This window comes from Chrysoperla carnea, chromosome 3 (assembly GCF_905475395.1).
Source record: "Chrysoperla carnea chromosome 3, inChrCarn1.1, whole genome shotgun sequence".
NCBI lineage: Eukaryota > Metazoa > Arthropoda > Insecta > Neuroptera > Chrysopidae > Chrysoperla > Chrysoperla carnea.
The window spans coordinates 33247983-33262949 of NC_058339.1; the positions used below are offsets into that span (position 1 = coordinate 33247983).

Here is a 14967-nt window from a genome sequence, read left to right on the forward strand (position 1 = left end):
TTTATTTATTTTTTTTTAAATCAATAAAATTGAAATAGGGCGACATTTTTCATAGTAAAATATTTCTTTGATAATTTAGATAGGTGTTTTAGGTCTATCATCAGATGAATCGCTATCAATAACACATGAAAAAAAAACAATGTTTAGACTTACCAGTATTATTATTCGACGTATTGTTCGTCGTGGAATTATTATTATTATTATTATGATTATTATGAAGTTGTTGTTGAAGTTGAGCAGCAAACTGTTGTTGTAATTGTTGTTGGATGGCATGATGTTGTGTGATTTGTTGTTGTGTGGGAGTTGGTAATGTATTATTATTATTATTACCACCACTATTACTCCCACTACCTCCACCACCACCACCTAAACGACTACTTTCAATACCATGTTGTGATTGTGATGATGATAATGGTGGTAATGGTGATGCAGGGGATGAGGATGATTGTGTTGTTTGGCAAGATGGACCATTATTTGGTCCATTATTGTTGGCGGTTGATGTAGGAGGGAATAATTGGTGGGTGGCATCACTGCCTGAAAATTGAAAAAATACAAATAAATAAATTTATGTCTACTAATTATCATATTCAATAAATACCCCGCCCCCTTACTCTCCCTACCTTCCTTCTCCTGCTCTTACTAATATCAATCAATATATTTGGCTTACAGATATTTATAAATTAAACCAATCAATTTTATTTGAAAATGTAAATATTTGTAAATTTTGGAGGAGACGATAGATAACTGTGGTGTCACAAAATAGACGTATGAACAAACGTGAATTAAAGATATTACAGAGTGATCTAATTACGTTTTTGCCTTTATACAGTTTTAATTCGAAATATGAACTGTAAGGAATATCAATATGGTATTGTTTTTATTTATGGAGGGTACAGGTAACGAGAAAAACCCTAAATAGTGGTCAAAGTAAAATAGTGTTCAAAATAACAATTTTACAATTGACCAGAATGGCGCTTGAGTAGCAAAAGATGTTTTATGTGAACTTCTCTATCCTTCTCTAACAATTTGTTTAGATCTTTTTATCTCGCTTTTATTACTTTATGTTTGATATGAACTTCTCTATCCTTCTCTAACAGTTTTTTTAGAACTTTATCTTACTCTACCTAACCTAACCTAACCTAATCTAACCTACATTCATTTATCAACCGACCTCAAAAAGAATAATTATTTGTTTGTTTGTTTGAAAAGGTATGCTTTCCAGGTGATCCGATCATTGTTTCATCAAACTGGGTTCAGTAGTTTTTAAAATATGGATTAATACATGTATTAATAAAGACCAAAGCTCGCCAAAAATACAAAATAACATTTTTTTTCCAAAAATATAACCGATTCAAAAAATGAATTCAATCCATAATTTCTTTGTAAGTAATTACGGTTTGAAGTCGACGTAATCATCTCCTTAACTAACTTGATTCATTGGTGTCAACTTCAAAGCGTTATAGCTCACAAGAAAATTTAATTGTAAAAAAATTTAATTTAATTATTAAATTCTGATATGCAGTGTACTCTTCGATTACTTAGTAATCCAATTAACATGCCCTCATTATTTTTTATGAAAATCATTAAAGTTTAAGCTAAATCCTCAATATGAGACTTTTCTGTACTGTACATATGGAACTTTATAATATATCCCAGGTCTTTATCCAGAAACACCTGTATACGTATCCCGAAAATTGATTTCTGCGCACTGGATACAAAGAAACTATTAAAATTTAAATTTTATTGAATATGCATACGGGAAACACAAAATACCTACAAGTCACGACATCTCTGTTTTTAGAATGAAAGTTGGAAAAACTGGATAAAAGCAATGGATAAATTTAACTTCAAATAAACGAATAACAATCCTGTGGAAAAATACGAAACTAATTTTATACTTTGTAAGAAAAATTATTGAATTATCTATTGTTTCGTTTGTTTATCTAAGATGCAAACCATTTTCCTACGTTACAATTTAGTAGAGTCAATTGTAGCTTGTATACACAGATTGTGCTAACAATAAAACAATTGAATAGCGTGCAACAGCTCAACTGCCGTCTATCGTTGTACATTGTAAACCATAGTGAATGTATTTTTCTATAGGCGGCAGTAGATGCTTGACCAATAGGTTTTCTAAGTGAAAATCTTAATGAAAAAATATCGAAGATATGTTGCAAATAATATTTTAATGGGCATTTCGATATAATTTCTTAGCGCTTCCATCAATTTTTCTAGAAATATTTTAAATTTTGTTACATCAATATTTTTAATCAAACTGCAAGGTTCGGAAAATTAGAAACTCGAATCAAAATCAGAAATAATAAAAATTCTTATTAATAAACCTAGCATGGACCCCAAAAAATATATGTTATTTTTGAATTCAAAGGAGGGAACATGTCTATTGGCGATAGCTTGTGTTCAAAACTAACAAGATACGAATACTTTTATCTATTTGGAAAGTTAAAAAAATTTGTTTTTGAGAGCAATTTTCATCGGGCATCAAAGCGCTTAAATAAAAATTAATGAAACAATTATGAAAAATTCTTTTTCCTGGAGATGGTCGTATCTTGTATTCCATAACATGTTTTAATGGCCACTATTGTTACTGATCTTTTGTATTCATATCAGCTATTTTCATTTCAAATTTTGAAAATATATTTTTCATTTGCCAACGTAGTAAAATACCTATTGAAAAATTCAACAATACCTTTTATACCGAATGTTTTTTTAACTTGATATATACGTGAAATTCGAAAAATAAATTTAATCGAGGGAAATGCTTCAAATGAAAAATGTTTATTTCAAAGGCACATATCTTATACAGGCATAGAATTCGATCTAAGTTCAAAATCTTATTCTGATTTATAATTATCAAGCATTAGACGAATACTTTAAAAAAGAAAGTTGTTCTTTATAAAAACGCATTTTTTGTTTGCAACATTTTTTTTGCAAACCGATTAGTTTATACAGTAATTGATAGTAAAAATCTAGCTTTTTGCGCGTTCTTTCATTCAATTTGAACAAAAATGGTCTTCATACAAAAACAAACCACTTATTTTGAAAAAAAATTGTCTAATTTTCTGAAACAATTACACGAAACCACAATTTTGATGCGAAAAATTGACAAAAAATTAATAACTTTTGTTTGAAACATTTTTTCGAAAACATCACTGTTTACCCGCGAGGGCGCAAATTAGATTCGAACATTGTGTGGTATGTATTATATGGGAATATCAGTCATGGCTGGATATCTCTACTTACATGACATGAAAAAACAAACGACTCCGTAATCTACACTGTCTATAAATATTTCAACAGTTAAATCAGTCAATTGTTTGTTTTCACTTAATCAATAACAACTTTCTAATTTAAAGTGTTTATCTATTACCGGTTATGGATAATACCTGGAGTAGACTAACTTCGTCATTGAGCTTGAAAATCGAATTCAAGTTTAATGTCACCTATACACCCAAATTTTTTTACTTGAAGCATTTTTATGGATTATCTTTTCGAGTTTCTTTGAGTTTCAAGCACATGTCAACTTTAAAAAAACATCCGATATAATAAAGAATATTCGTTGTATCTATATTTTGCGTTTAATACCGATCAACGTTAAGATGAGAAAAAATATTTACTTTTTAGTTTAACACAAAATGTAAATTAAATCCTGCGTTTATAATTTTTTGGTGAAAATATATTTTTCTTTAAAAACCCACAAAATGATAATTGCCCATGCGCGACTAGAATATGTTATTCATCGTCGAAAATGTAGAAATCCGATAATAACATGAATAATTTGTAAAGTTCTATAATCTATGTGCTTGTCACCTACACAGAACAACCACACACAAAGATATCCAGAGAGAGCTAGCGACCGAATTGAGCGTACACAAGCCAAAAGCAATAATATACAGAGTGATTTTTTAAAAGTTTCCACGCTTATATTTCGAAAACGAAATAGAAAATAAAAAAGCTACAAAACGGAATAAAAATTCAGAATCAATTTTTTTATACGGCACATCGCGTTCATGGTCAAAAAGGATTCAACTTTGTTTTTTTAAAAGGAACGATGTTAATTCTGTTGTAGATTCTTGTTTTTTGTCCTAAAAATGGCACTTATGTTTGAAAATTTTTGTTCTAGACTCGATTTTCAAAATCTATTTATACGGTTTCGAAAACTAATAAATCAAAGTCTGAAAAACTTAAAAAAATACGCTTTTGTAACAAACTAATCTAAAAAGTAGAAAATAATTTCCGCTTTTTTGAGTGAATAAAAATAAAGTAATTTTATCGTTAAAAAGTGTGGGGTGCTAGATTTCAATTATTGTAAATCTTTTATTGTCACTAAAAGGAAAAGTAAAGTCATTATAAAATGTTTTTAAAAGCACCCCACGATTTTTTACGATAAAATGATTTTTTTCTTAATCTAGCTATTTTTTTTTAACTTATAGAAATTGTTTTCTACTTTTTAGTTCATTTAGTTACAAAAGCGTTTTTTTTAGTAATGTACCATCTCGCTTGAATACATACATTTCAATGGTTCATTTAATTTATAATGAATTTTTTCATACAATTCCTGTAATTCGAACAAATTCATTAATGATAGCACACTTGATTTTTTATTGTGTCCCGATTATCGAACTCTACTATACAAAAGTGGAAACTTTTAAAAAATCATCCTGCATACGTATTACAAGAGCCAGAGATGAGAGAATGTGGCTTGAATACTCTCCTAACTTTGGCTGATGAGGCTGCTATAAATATCATTGTATGTAGCTACACTCGTGTTTTATACGGTTATATGCATATCCTTTCATATCCTTGTTTGGTCCTCCTTCACACATCATATTCCATTTGAAATAATAACAGAGAAGGCACACATTAAGTATTGACTTTATATAAACAAACAAATATGTATGAGCTAACAAACGCAAACGTTTGGTTGGATACTAGTTATAATAGGTTTGGTTTACATCTATTAATAACACACACAGGGGGCGAGGAGGGAGGATAATGCAATTACAAAATCAAATCAAATGTTATATTTAACCAGAAAAAACTGTTTGGATAGGGTTCATTTTCATTTATTTGTTTCCATGCAAAAACTTTATACGTGATTTTTATTCTACAATTTTTCACGTTTCTCTTTAGTTGAAAATTGTCAATTAAATATTTCCTTAAGTTACTTGAAGTGGAATGATCGTAATTGTTTTGTTTTTCCAGTAATAACCTTTCTGCTTTTTTCTTCTGTCTAAAAGTCATATTACACTTCGCAACCACAACATTCTTGTGCAAGTTATTGTCCAATTTCTTGTATGATTTATATTCTGAATTAAGGTAGAATGTCCGTAGCAAACTCATTTTTTTACCGAATAAAATAATAATTTGAGTAGATTTTCAAAAAAAAAAACTCTTCTTGAGCCTATTAAAAGATATTCGCTATCAGAGATGAATCTTTTTGCATGTGACTAAAACTAACACATTTTTATAAAAGGAAGCCCAACATGGGATTTTTGTTGTAACTCGAGCGTCTCAGATATCATATGAGTTCTTCCTTGGACTTTACATAGTACCTGCTCTAAATATTAGCCCTAAATATGGGGAGACGCGCGCAGGGAAGATGATCAGATTAGTAAAAAAAATTGAGATAGGTGAATTAACTCGAGCGCGTCAGATTCAGATATGGTGACGCAGGGTAATAGAAGGCTTGCAAAGATGCATTTCCCGTAGTAAAAATGTACAATTTTATCATGTAATTAACCCCCATATCTTAAACTGACGTACTCGAGTTAATTCATCTATCGAAATTTCTGTTTTACTAATAATTTGATCGTCTACCCTAAGCGCGTTTCCCCATATTTATAGGGCTAATATTTGGTGGAGGTACTAAGGAAGGTTCAAAGAATCCCTCATATGTAAATCTGACGAACTCGGGTTACAACACAAATCCCCTGTTATAAATCATATTTTAAACATTTTTCAACAGATTTTTTTTAAAAACAATTTATAATACAACTAACTTACTGCGAACTTTTGGTACCAAGAAAACGGTTTTGTCTGTCTTGTTAAAAAGATAACCACACAAAAAATGACGCTGGTAGTGTTTATTACTGATAATGTCGCTGGTAGTGTGTATACTTTGTATACGCATACATACAATGTCTTAGTATTAAGTAAATAGCACCTCTGACATGACTCTGATATAACGGACATTCTATCTTAATTGTTAATATCTTCTATCAAACAAATTTTGATTAAAAAATTTCATATAATTAGAGATTGTGCCAAAACTAACAAAAAAGACCCAGCACAATTTTTTTTTTTTTTATTAATTTATTAATTTATTTTTCGATTATTTGTGTTATAAAAAATTAATTTAGACATAGTTTTGCAGTTATTTAAAACAATAACTTTTAGTCAAGACATTTAAGTATTGATTTGAAAATGAATGTATAATAAATTACAATCGTAGCTCTTAAAGATGCTACCATTTAGTTTTCATCTGACTGTACTTTTCTCAAGAAAACTCCATTATAGAAAAATGAATTTTCAAGGATAAAATACATCTTTAAAAATTCAATTTTTAATTCGACAAATTTAATAATTCATGTTGCACAAGAAATTAGCTTGCGTAGTGTAATATGGCTTTAAAAATAATTTTAAAAAAATGAATTTTTACCTGGCTCGGGTATCGGTGTGATTGGACTTTCCGGTAATAAAATACCTTTTTGGACAAGTTCATCTCTATTGGCGCGAACAGAGATTTTTCTTTCTAAAGCTGCAACAAAAATATAAAATGATACTGAAATTTTGGATGATTGCCTAATCGAGTAAATTTGTTTTTTTTATTTTTTTGTTTATTGCGAGCGTATAGTTGACATACTTATTTTCTGCATCGTCTTCAATTATGAAGATTTAGTACGATTAACTTTTCAACGCGGCTTATTTATGAAACATATTGTAGAATTTAGGAGGAATCTATGTATCGTTAAAATAATAAATTTGAGAAATCGGAAATTTTTAATTTATAACATGTTCTGATTACTAAGAAGTTCGATGATTTTTATCTGTAGTTGTTTTTCAAGAAAATAGTTATTTCGGAATAAGAAATATAAGGTTAGTTTTGAAATATTATTAATGACCTTTTCATTTGATGTGCCGTTTTGAGCATCTATTTTGCATATGTAAATGAAATAGCTCCCTCCCACTAATGCCCTTCGAATAGGATACAAATCTATAACTAGGGCCACGATTGGCATACGAAGGTGATATCCAGAGGCAATTTTTTCATTGATTAATTCAGATCTCTTACTTACTAATGTAATATTTTTTGGTAATTAGGACCCAAAAAACATAACCAGTGAAATTTACAAAATTTAAAATACACCCGCCAAATTTTTCGAGTGCGGAACCCTAAACTCACACTTGAACCATATCTAAGAACACTCTTCTTAAATTATCTCTCTCCTGCAAACCTTTTCAAATAATTTTTCCGGGTACGGAACCCTAAACTCACACTTGAAATATAGCTAAGAACACTTGACTCCCCATTAAATTACCTTTCATGCGAAGCAAAACAAATCAAAATCTGTTCATCCGTTAAGGCGCCATAGACAGACAGACACACACACTTAATCGTTACATGAACGTGATTTTCGTATTTTTGGGCTAAAATTAGCTTATATTTTATAAGCTTCATCAAATTTTGAAACAAAAAATTGTTTGTGATGTTTTTGATTTTTCTAAGAAATCAGAAATAATTTTCTTAAGTAATTTTACCCCAAGACTTACAAAAATCAGGTTCATTTCACAATTGGACCAGTAATTTTTGAGATATCGATCATATACGAAAGTTGATGAGAATGGGATCTACGCTTGATTCAGAACTGTATGAGTTGTATGAGCAAAAATATCCAGCTAGAATTTATCATAATACAACTCTGTGCATAGAAATTCATCATAGTTGATGGGGACTTTACAGAAAGTCAGATGTTATTATAAATGTAACAATTAATAATGAAAATCATAAATTTAGTTGTACTTGTACAAACCTACAACTGAGTTGAACTGACTGTTAACTAAAGTAATAATATTCTCTACATTCTAGAATATAATTGTTCGTAATGAATATAAACTGTATTCTATATGAGGAGGATCTTTACAAGTGGAATTATCGAGGATTTTTACTTGTGTGCTAGTAAGTTTGTGAGTTTGTATGCTTTATTACATACAAGGTGGTCCAATTTATAACAGTAGGTCATCTGCTAGATAATGTTAATTTTTCAATACACTTATATCCGCGAAAATTAAAAGCTTGTCTAGATACAGAGAGTTGAAATTTTGAAAAAAAGACATTTTTGGTAGTATTGTCGAAATGGTTGATTAGAAAAATTAGAAATTCGGCACACAGTAGGAATAAAAAATTTATGTTTTAAAGTTATAGTCAGCAATTGAAAAAACGTTTGGTGGAAATACGGGTTCAGATTCAAATTCCTTAGTTCAGTTTTAAAAAAATCTCTGACGACACTGATTTTTCATTGCATTACTATCACGTTAAATTTCCCACCGAAGTTAGTGGTGAAGGAATTTTTTCGAACAAGAGTTATGGCACGTTCAAGTTACAACCGCTGGTTTTTCTGGCTATAAGATGTATCGAGAAATTTTGCTGAAGTCCTGCTGTTATAATTTGGACCACCCTGTAAACCCGCAACTACAAAGCAACACAAGCAATAAATTTAAAAAGATTAACTTCATAATCATATGTGTACGGACACGTGTGTCTTGGGGAAATTTCAATATTCACTAGAAGGTCTAGAGACAGGCGTAGTATTTGACAGTCGCCTAAGTAAGGAAATTTGCCGTTGCCAAAGTCGTGTCTAACAGAGTTTTTTTCTTCGAAAATTTCATCATCAACCCCCCCCCCCGCTCCTTTACTACAGTCAAAATTTGATTTGAAACATAAAAATTATTTGGTCACGAAATTTTGGTTACATCTCCTATTCGTAATGCAGTTTAAGAATCTGATCAGTCCCATGAGATTGCGGGGGGGGGGGGGGGTTAATAGGTTTTTGGGGGTTGCAAAAGTCGAAAGTCTGGTGAAAATTTAGCCTATTCGAAAACTGAAATCTGTGGCATCGATGTACAAAACGATTTTTGATGCAGAAATTGGTGTTTGGGAGTGTGAAAGTAAGAAATTAGAATAAATCTAAATTTTTCTATTCAATATTCGAAGAGTCCCAAAACAAATCGAAAATTTTTTATACGATCTTAACAACCTGTCTCAAATTTGCAGTCGTTCTAAAATGACTGTCAAATACTACGTCTGCCCCATGATCTACTAATTTTGTTCTATTTCCAAATGTTTTGTAAATGTTGAAAAATAGTTTTTTAACTGTTCAACATGATTAAGTCTAACAATAAGTTACATTTGAGATAAGGCAAGACGGTAAAATAAAAATCCAATGAACTGAAAGCTATTCTCGATAATTCTACTAACACAATATGCTCAAGATTCCTCGTAAAAGAATCCATTCTTGATAATTATAATGTCACAGATTACACATGGATTAAAGTTTTAAATTTATTGAAAGTAATTACTTTAATCATAGGAATACTCGTATTTTAATGGGTGCTGTGTATTTCGGAATACTTGAATTTCGACAAATATTGCGAAGTTATAAAAACTAATCCTATTGCAATTTAATATTCGTGGGATGCAAAATAGATTTTTGATTTTTTAACTTTTGGCGGATGGAAAACGGAGTAAAATTTTATCACCCAAAATTATCATATATCTTTCAAAAACAACTTACAGAGAAAATTATCTACCAGGACTTTAAGGAATATTTTACAGTTTTAAGGCATACTTTATAGATTTATAAAATTAGTTCATCGTAAACAAATGCTATTCGATATTGAATTCGCTCTTCGCCAAATGTAACGAGGCGATTTGTGTTTTAGGGTGCCCAGAAGATCAATTTCTTTGAATTAAGTTTGGTAACTCATTATATCGATTTCACAGAATTTGAAAGAGAAAAACGTGACAATTATTAAAAGTGCTTAATTTAACTTTTTACGAATTACTGAAGAAATTTGTGCTTAAGTTAACAATACAAGGAATTACACGATACTTTACAAAACAAAGTAAAAAGGAAAATTTCTCGGATTGTATGGTCGAGAATACGATACTAAAAAATGGATAAAAATTATGTAACAATTTTCACGAACAAATACTTAGGACTTGACTGTGATGTGTGTAAAATAAAGGTATGATGATATTGTTATAAACAAAATAAATCATGCATAATCATAATTCAACTTACATCTAGAGGCAGCTTCAAATTTATCAGATTTCTTTTTTCTTTTCCATTTCCATGGTTTGAATAACCTTCCTAATGCGGAAAATTTACTTTTTCGCTCAAGAGGTGGTGTTCGTGTACCGCTACCTAAACTATTCGTTCTTATTGCTGCACCATTTTGTTTTTTTGCTGAAACAAAAGAAAAAAAAATCAATTAAATGATTTGATTTAAAAAAATACATATAACCAACAATATTAAATATACATAAAAATTGGATAATAAATCGTCTGAAAATCATTTGTTGTATCTTCTCAACAAAACTGGGCACTAATCATTTCATCATTTATGCATTTATGATTTTTCATACCAGAGAATTCAAAGACGAAATAATAAAATTAATCTCAATTGCCAAGAAGAATTTTAGAAGAAATTTTCCAAAATAGGTGGTATTAAATTTTGAATTTGCAGAAAATTCAGTTATGTCAATAATAATAGAGCTAGAAGAGACTTATTCTTAAAAACTGTAAACAGTTCTAAGAAAGCACCAAAAATAATGTGCATTGAGATATGTCAAATGACATCTGTAATATGACATCTGGTTTTAAAATATATTACTTGATTTATAAAGAAATTTGTAAAATTTAAAATGTAGCGCGTTTGTAAATAAAAACTTAAAATGATTATATCTAATCAAATACTTTCAAATATGGACTCATAATTCCGTCAATTTATATTTACTTGAATCTTAATAATAAAAAATAAAATAAATAGTCATTATTAACTACTTTTTAAAATAATTTCGAAAAACAGATCACTGACATATTGACATTATAATACTTTTTTTTTTTTTTGGAGACAAAGAGTTCAGAGATGGCTCAAGTTGTAGAAGCCAGTAGTAAATTTAATTTATTTATCAACTCAAAAATTTAAGAGTTGAATAAAGGATATTTTTTGTTATACTTCTCGATTGATTAAAAAATTTCCATCAAAACAGATTCAATCGATTTTGAGTCAATTTATTCGAACATAAAGAAAGGAAAATGGTAAATTAGTAAAAATATTGCATTCAAGTATTAATTTTTCATTGCCAATACTAAATTTTCCTGAAATGATGAGAGTCTTGTAATTTTCTAAGCTGTTCGTCATCTTGTCGAGAGATAATTATTGAGTATCCCAATTCCGAATTCCCATTTATTGTGTTTGTTTTAAAGTAAACGTAATTTAGAAAAATTTTTCAACTCTCCATGCATGGAGTCAAGACTAGAGAAAGAGGTGAAATTTGTCTATTTCTCTATTTTTGCAGTTGGTTCTTAACATGGTAGCAATGGTAGGAGGTATCTAAATATTTGGTTCAAACAAATTGGTAACTTGCTATTCGCACCGTGTGTGAGTTTTATAGGAGGCGTTTCCATGGTAACGATACACTACTTTAATTAAATTATGATAATTTACATTTGAAAAATAATATTTGTGCAATTTGATTTCTTATTTTCACAATTTTCAATGCATTAAGTTTAATTAATTAGTGTTTTTCAATAATTTTCTATAACATCAACATGAAAAGAACTGCAAATTAGTCATAACAGCCTCCTTTATCGCCAAAATTGTTCACTGGAAGCGCTGGCATCGATTTTTTTTGTCCCTACCATAACTACGCACACAACGAATAGTTTAATTTTAAAGCAATCAAATACATATTTTCTTGATTTAAGTATTGAGATCGTTGACTAAAGAAAAAATTCTCTCAGGTGTAAAATAAAATTTCCTCTCAGCTGACACCCAATTGTAAAACAATAAAAAATTTTAATGAGAAAAATGTGTTGTTTAGCTTTTTATGTGTTTTAAACACGATGTATGAAAATTTAAATTTATAGTAGCAAAAAAAAAAAACCAAGTGGAATGTCTATTGTGTTACATAGAGAATGTGTAAAACACATGATCATCTATCTCATCATGATAATCTTTTTAATGTCTGTATTATGTCTCAGGGATCTACTTCAAAAGTTGATATATATTATTATATTGTCTAGAAACGATACTACTACTATACAACAGAAGATATCTAATTAAAACACGTGCTTTATCGACACTTTTTTTTAGTATTTTATAATAAATTTTTTTTATCAAGATTATTACACCCTCGGTTTTGAACCCATTTTAAGAAAAAAAGCTATTTTTTTATATAATATGAAAAAACTTTATTAAAATTTACTTGATTTTGATTTTTTATACTCTGTGTCAATTTTCTTCTATTCTTCAATAGTACTATATAGAAAATATGTATAAAAATAATGTCAATTTAGTGATTAGATGCAGAGTTTTTGAGATATCGCAATATTTGGTTTGGTTTTAGCCCGTACCTCAAAAACTATTCGACCAGTCAACAATTGCACCCGATTTTTGTACTTTTTGGGTCAAAATTACCTTATATACTGAGTTTTATCGAAATTGGAGATACAAAAATTTGTTCGATTTTTTGGTATTTTTTTAAGGGGTACCCCTTTGAAAAAATCGAGAAAAACGCAAGCAAAAATTTTGTTATGGAATTTGATGAAACTCAGTGGATGGGGTAATTTTGATCCAAAAATAAAAATCACGTTAATTTAATGATTGGATGCAGAGTTTCGGGGATTTCGCAATATTTCCATCGATTTTAGCCCGTATCTCAAAAACTATTCGACCAGTCAACAATTGTGATAGTCTTTGTTTTAAAAAGGAGAAATTGCCCCGCAAAGCGGGCGGATATCTGCTAGTTAGTGTATGAAACAGGAAGATTTAAAAATCCCGTATTAATGTTATAAAATTCGTATTGATTTTCAGTAGACATATCGATATCGAGTAGTTAATATCAATAAAATGTGAATGATTATTGCGATATTAAATAAAATTCGGTATCGTATTACAAGTACGTATCTCCAATAAACATTAATATATGTTTCATCATATGATATAAAAACTTCAGCCCTAATATATAATTTCATCCCTCTATGAATCCATCCAGTAACTGCTATATCCAGCTACTAACATCAGAAGTTATGACGTTATAATCGAATTAAAATCAATAAAATAAAAAATAAATTATATACCGTTATAATAAAACTGTGAAGGATATAACATAACAGTTGAATGAATTTGATATGTAACGCAAAGATTTGAAGGGCTCTTGAAAATGCAACGAACTTGTGATAGTGAATTGAATAGTGTTTACCTTGAGTTTAAACGATATATAAATTAACAATAATGAGATATATTTTCTCTAATACAATATTATTACTAACTAAGCTATTTTGCAAGATAATGGGACTAGATTTTTGGAAAAGTCCTAATGTAAAATTTCCGTTTAAATTGTATGTGAAAAATTAGGTTAAATGAAAAATGCGCTGGAAAAGCCAAGCTTCAATCCGAATAAATATTAAATTTGAGTTTTTCAAGGTAAAAACCCAGCCAAAAGTTTTCTTTTTCTGTGAAAAGATCTCTCACAAATTAGATGTAATTTGCATTTCGGTCAAACTTTTTCAAATTTTGGAAAATGATAGTTTGTCATTCTAACGAAAAGTTCCGATAGTCACAAGTCATGAAAATGACAGTATTTCATGTTATAGCTAAATTAAAATTGGAAAATGTACTCATTTGTATAATATATGCCTATGTGTGAATAAGCAAATACATATACAGATATGTATAACTACATGCATATGTACGTTTTTTAATCTAAGGGTGTTGTTTTTTTAATTCTTGGTTTTTTTAAGAATATGTTACGAAATTCAAAGAAGAAGCATTGTAAAATATTTGTTAAATGGATCAATAATATTAAGAGTTAAGATCAATATTTTCAGCTACATATATACGTATATGACTTTTGACAACTAAATTACAATAATTTTTTTATGTAAATGAGTACATTTTCCAACTTTAATTTAGCGATTACTTCAAATTCTGTCATTTTCATGTCTTGTGACCAAGGGAACTTTTATTCAGAATGACTTAATCTTTTTTTTCCAAAATTTGAAAAAGTTGAAAAATCTAATTTGTGGAGGTCCTTTTTTTTCGAAATTTTTTTCCTAGATACTTTTTCCTGTGACGTCAATCCAATTATGAATTAATAAATTTAAGGTTAGTTCGCCCAAGGTTTTATTTATGAAATTATTTTTAGGAATGGAAAAAGTAAATATTCGTAAATTCCTACTAATACAATTTTCTAGGGAGTCATATGGAAAAATTCAATTTTGTTTATATATTTTATTTTATTTTGGAAATCGTAATAATATTATGTAACTATTTCATTTTAACCCAAGTTAAATGAAATTAACTGCGATTTGTGTACTTAATAAATGCAAAATAAAATAATACCACTTCATAATTTTGTAGAAGCATACGTCATCATATTGTTCCAGTGTTAAATATTTGATAAAGCTTAAACGAACTTTTAATACTAGATATCTCATTTTCTTATTGTATGAGTAGTATTCTATGTTACCTAAGACAACAAAGTTAATTCTTGTCTAGATAATATATGAGATATTCGTTTGGTATCCAATTCATTATTATGTAATGAATATGAATCACATGTAAGATCATTTATATAAAATTTCAATAATAATTAAATTTTCAAACAAATAATAATGGTTGGGATCATTTCTTGTCTTTGTTCTTCTCGTCAAGTTTCTT

At 29.1% G+C, this 14967-nt stretch overlaps 1 protein-coding gene across 6 annotated transcripts in view; it reads right to left on the minus strand.

Moving 5' to 3' along the window:
- LOC123296569 (phosphatase and actin regulator 4) overlaps window positions 1–14967 on the minus strand; it is a 387108-nt gene that overhangs the window by 138670 nt on the left and 233471 nt on the right. For all 6 annotated transcript variants that reach the window (XM_044878096.1, XM_044878097.1, XM_044878099.1 and 3 more), the window contains 3 exons: window positions 10323–10487; window positions 6680–6778; window positions 154–534 (listed from right to left, as the gene is read on the minus strand). In XM_044878096.1, the coding sequence (XP_044734031.1) occupies window positions 154–534; window positions 6680–6778; window positions 10323–10487 (645 nt within the window). The remainder of the gene's footprint in view (window positions 1–153; window positions 535–6679; window positions 6779–10322; window positions 10488–14967) is intronic.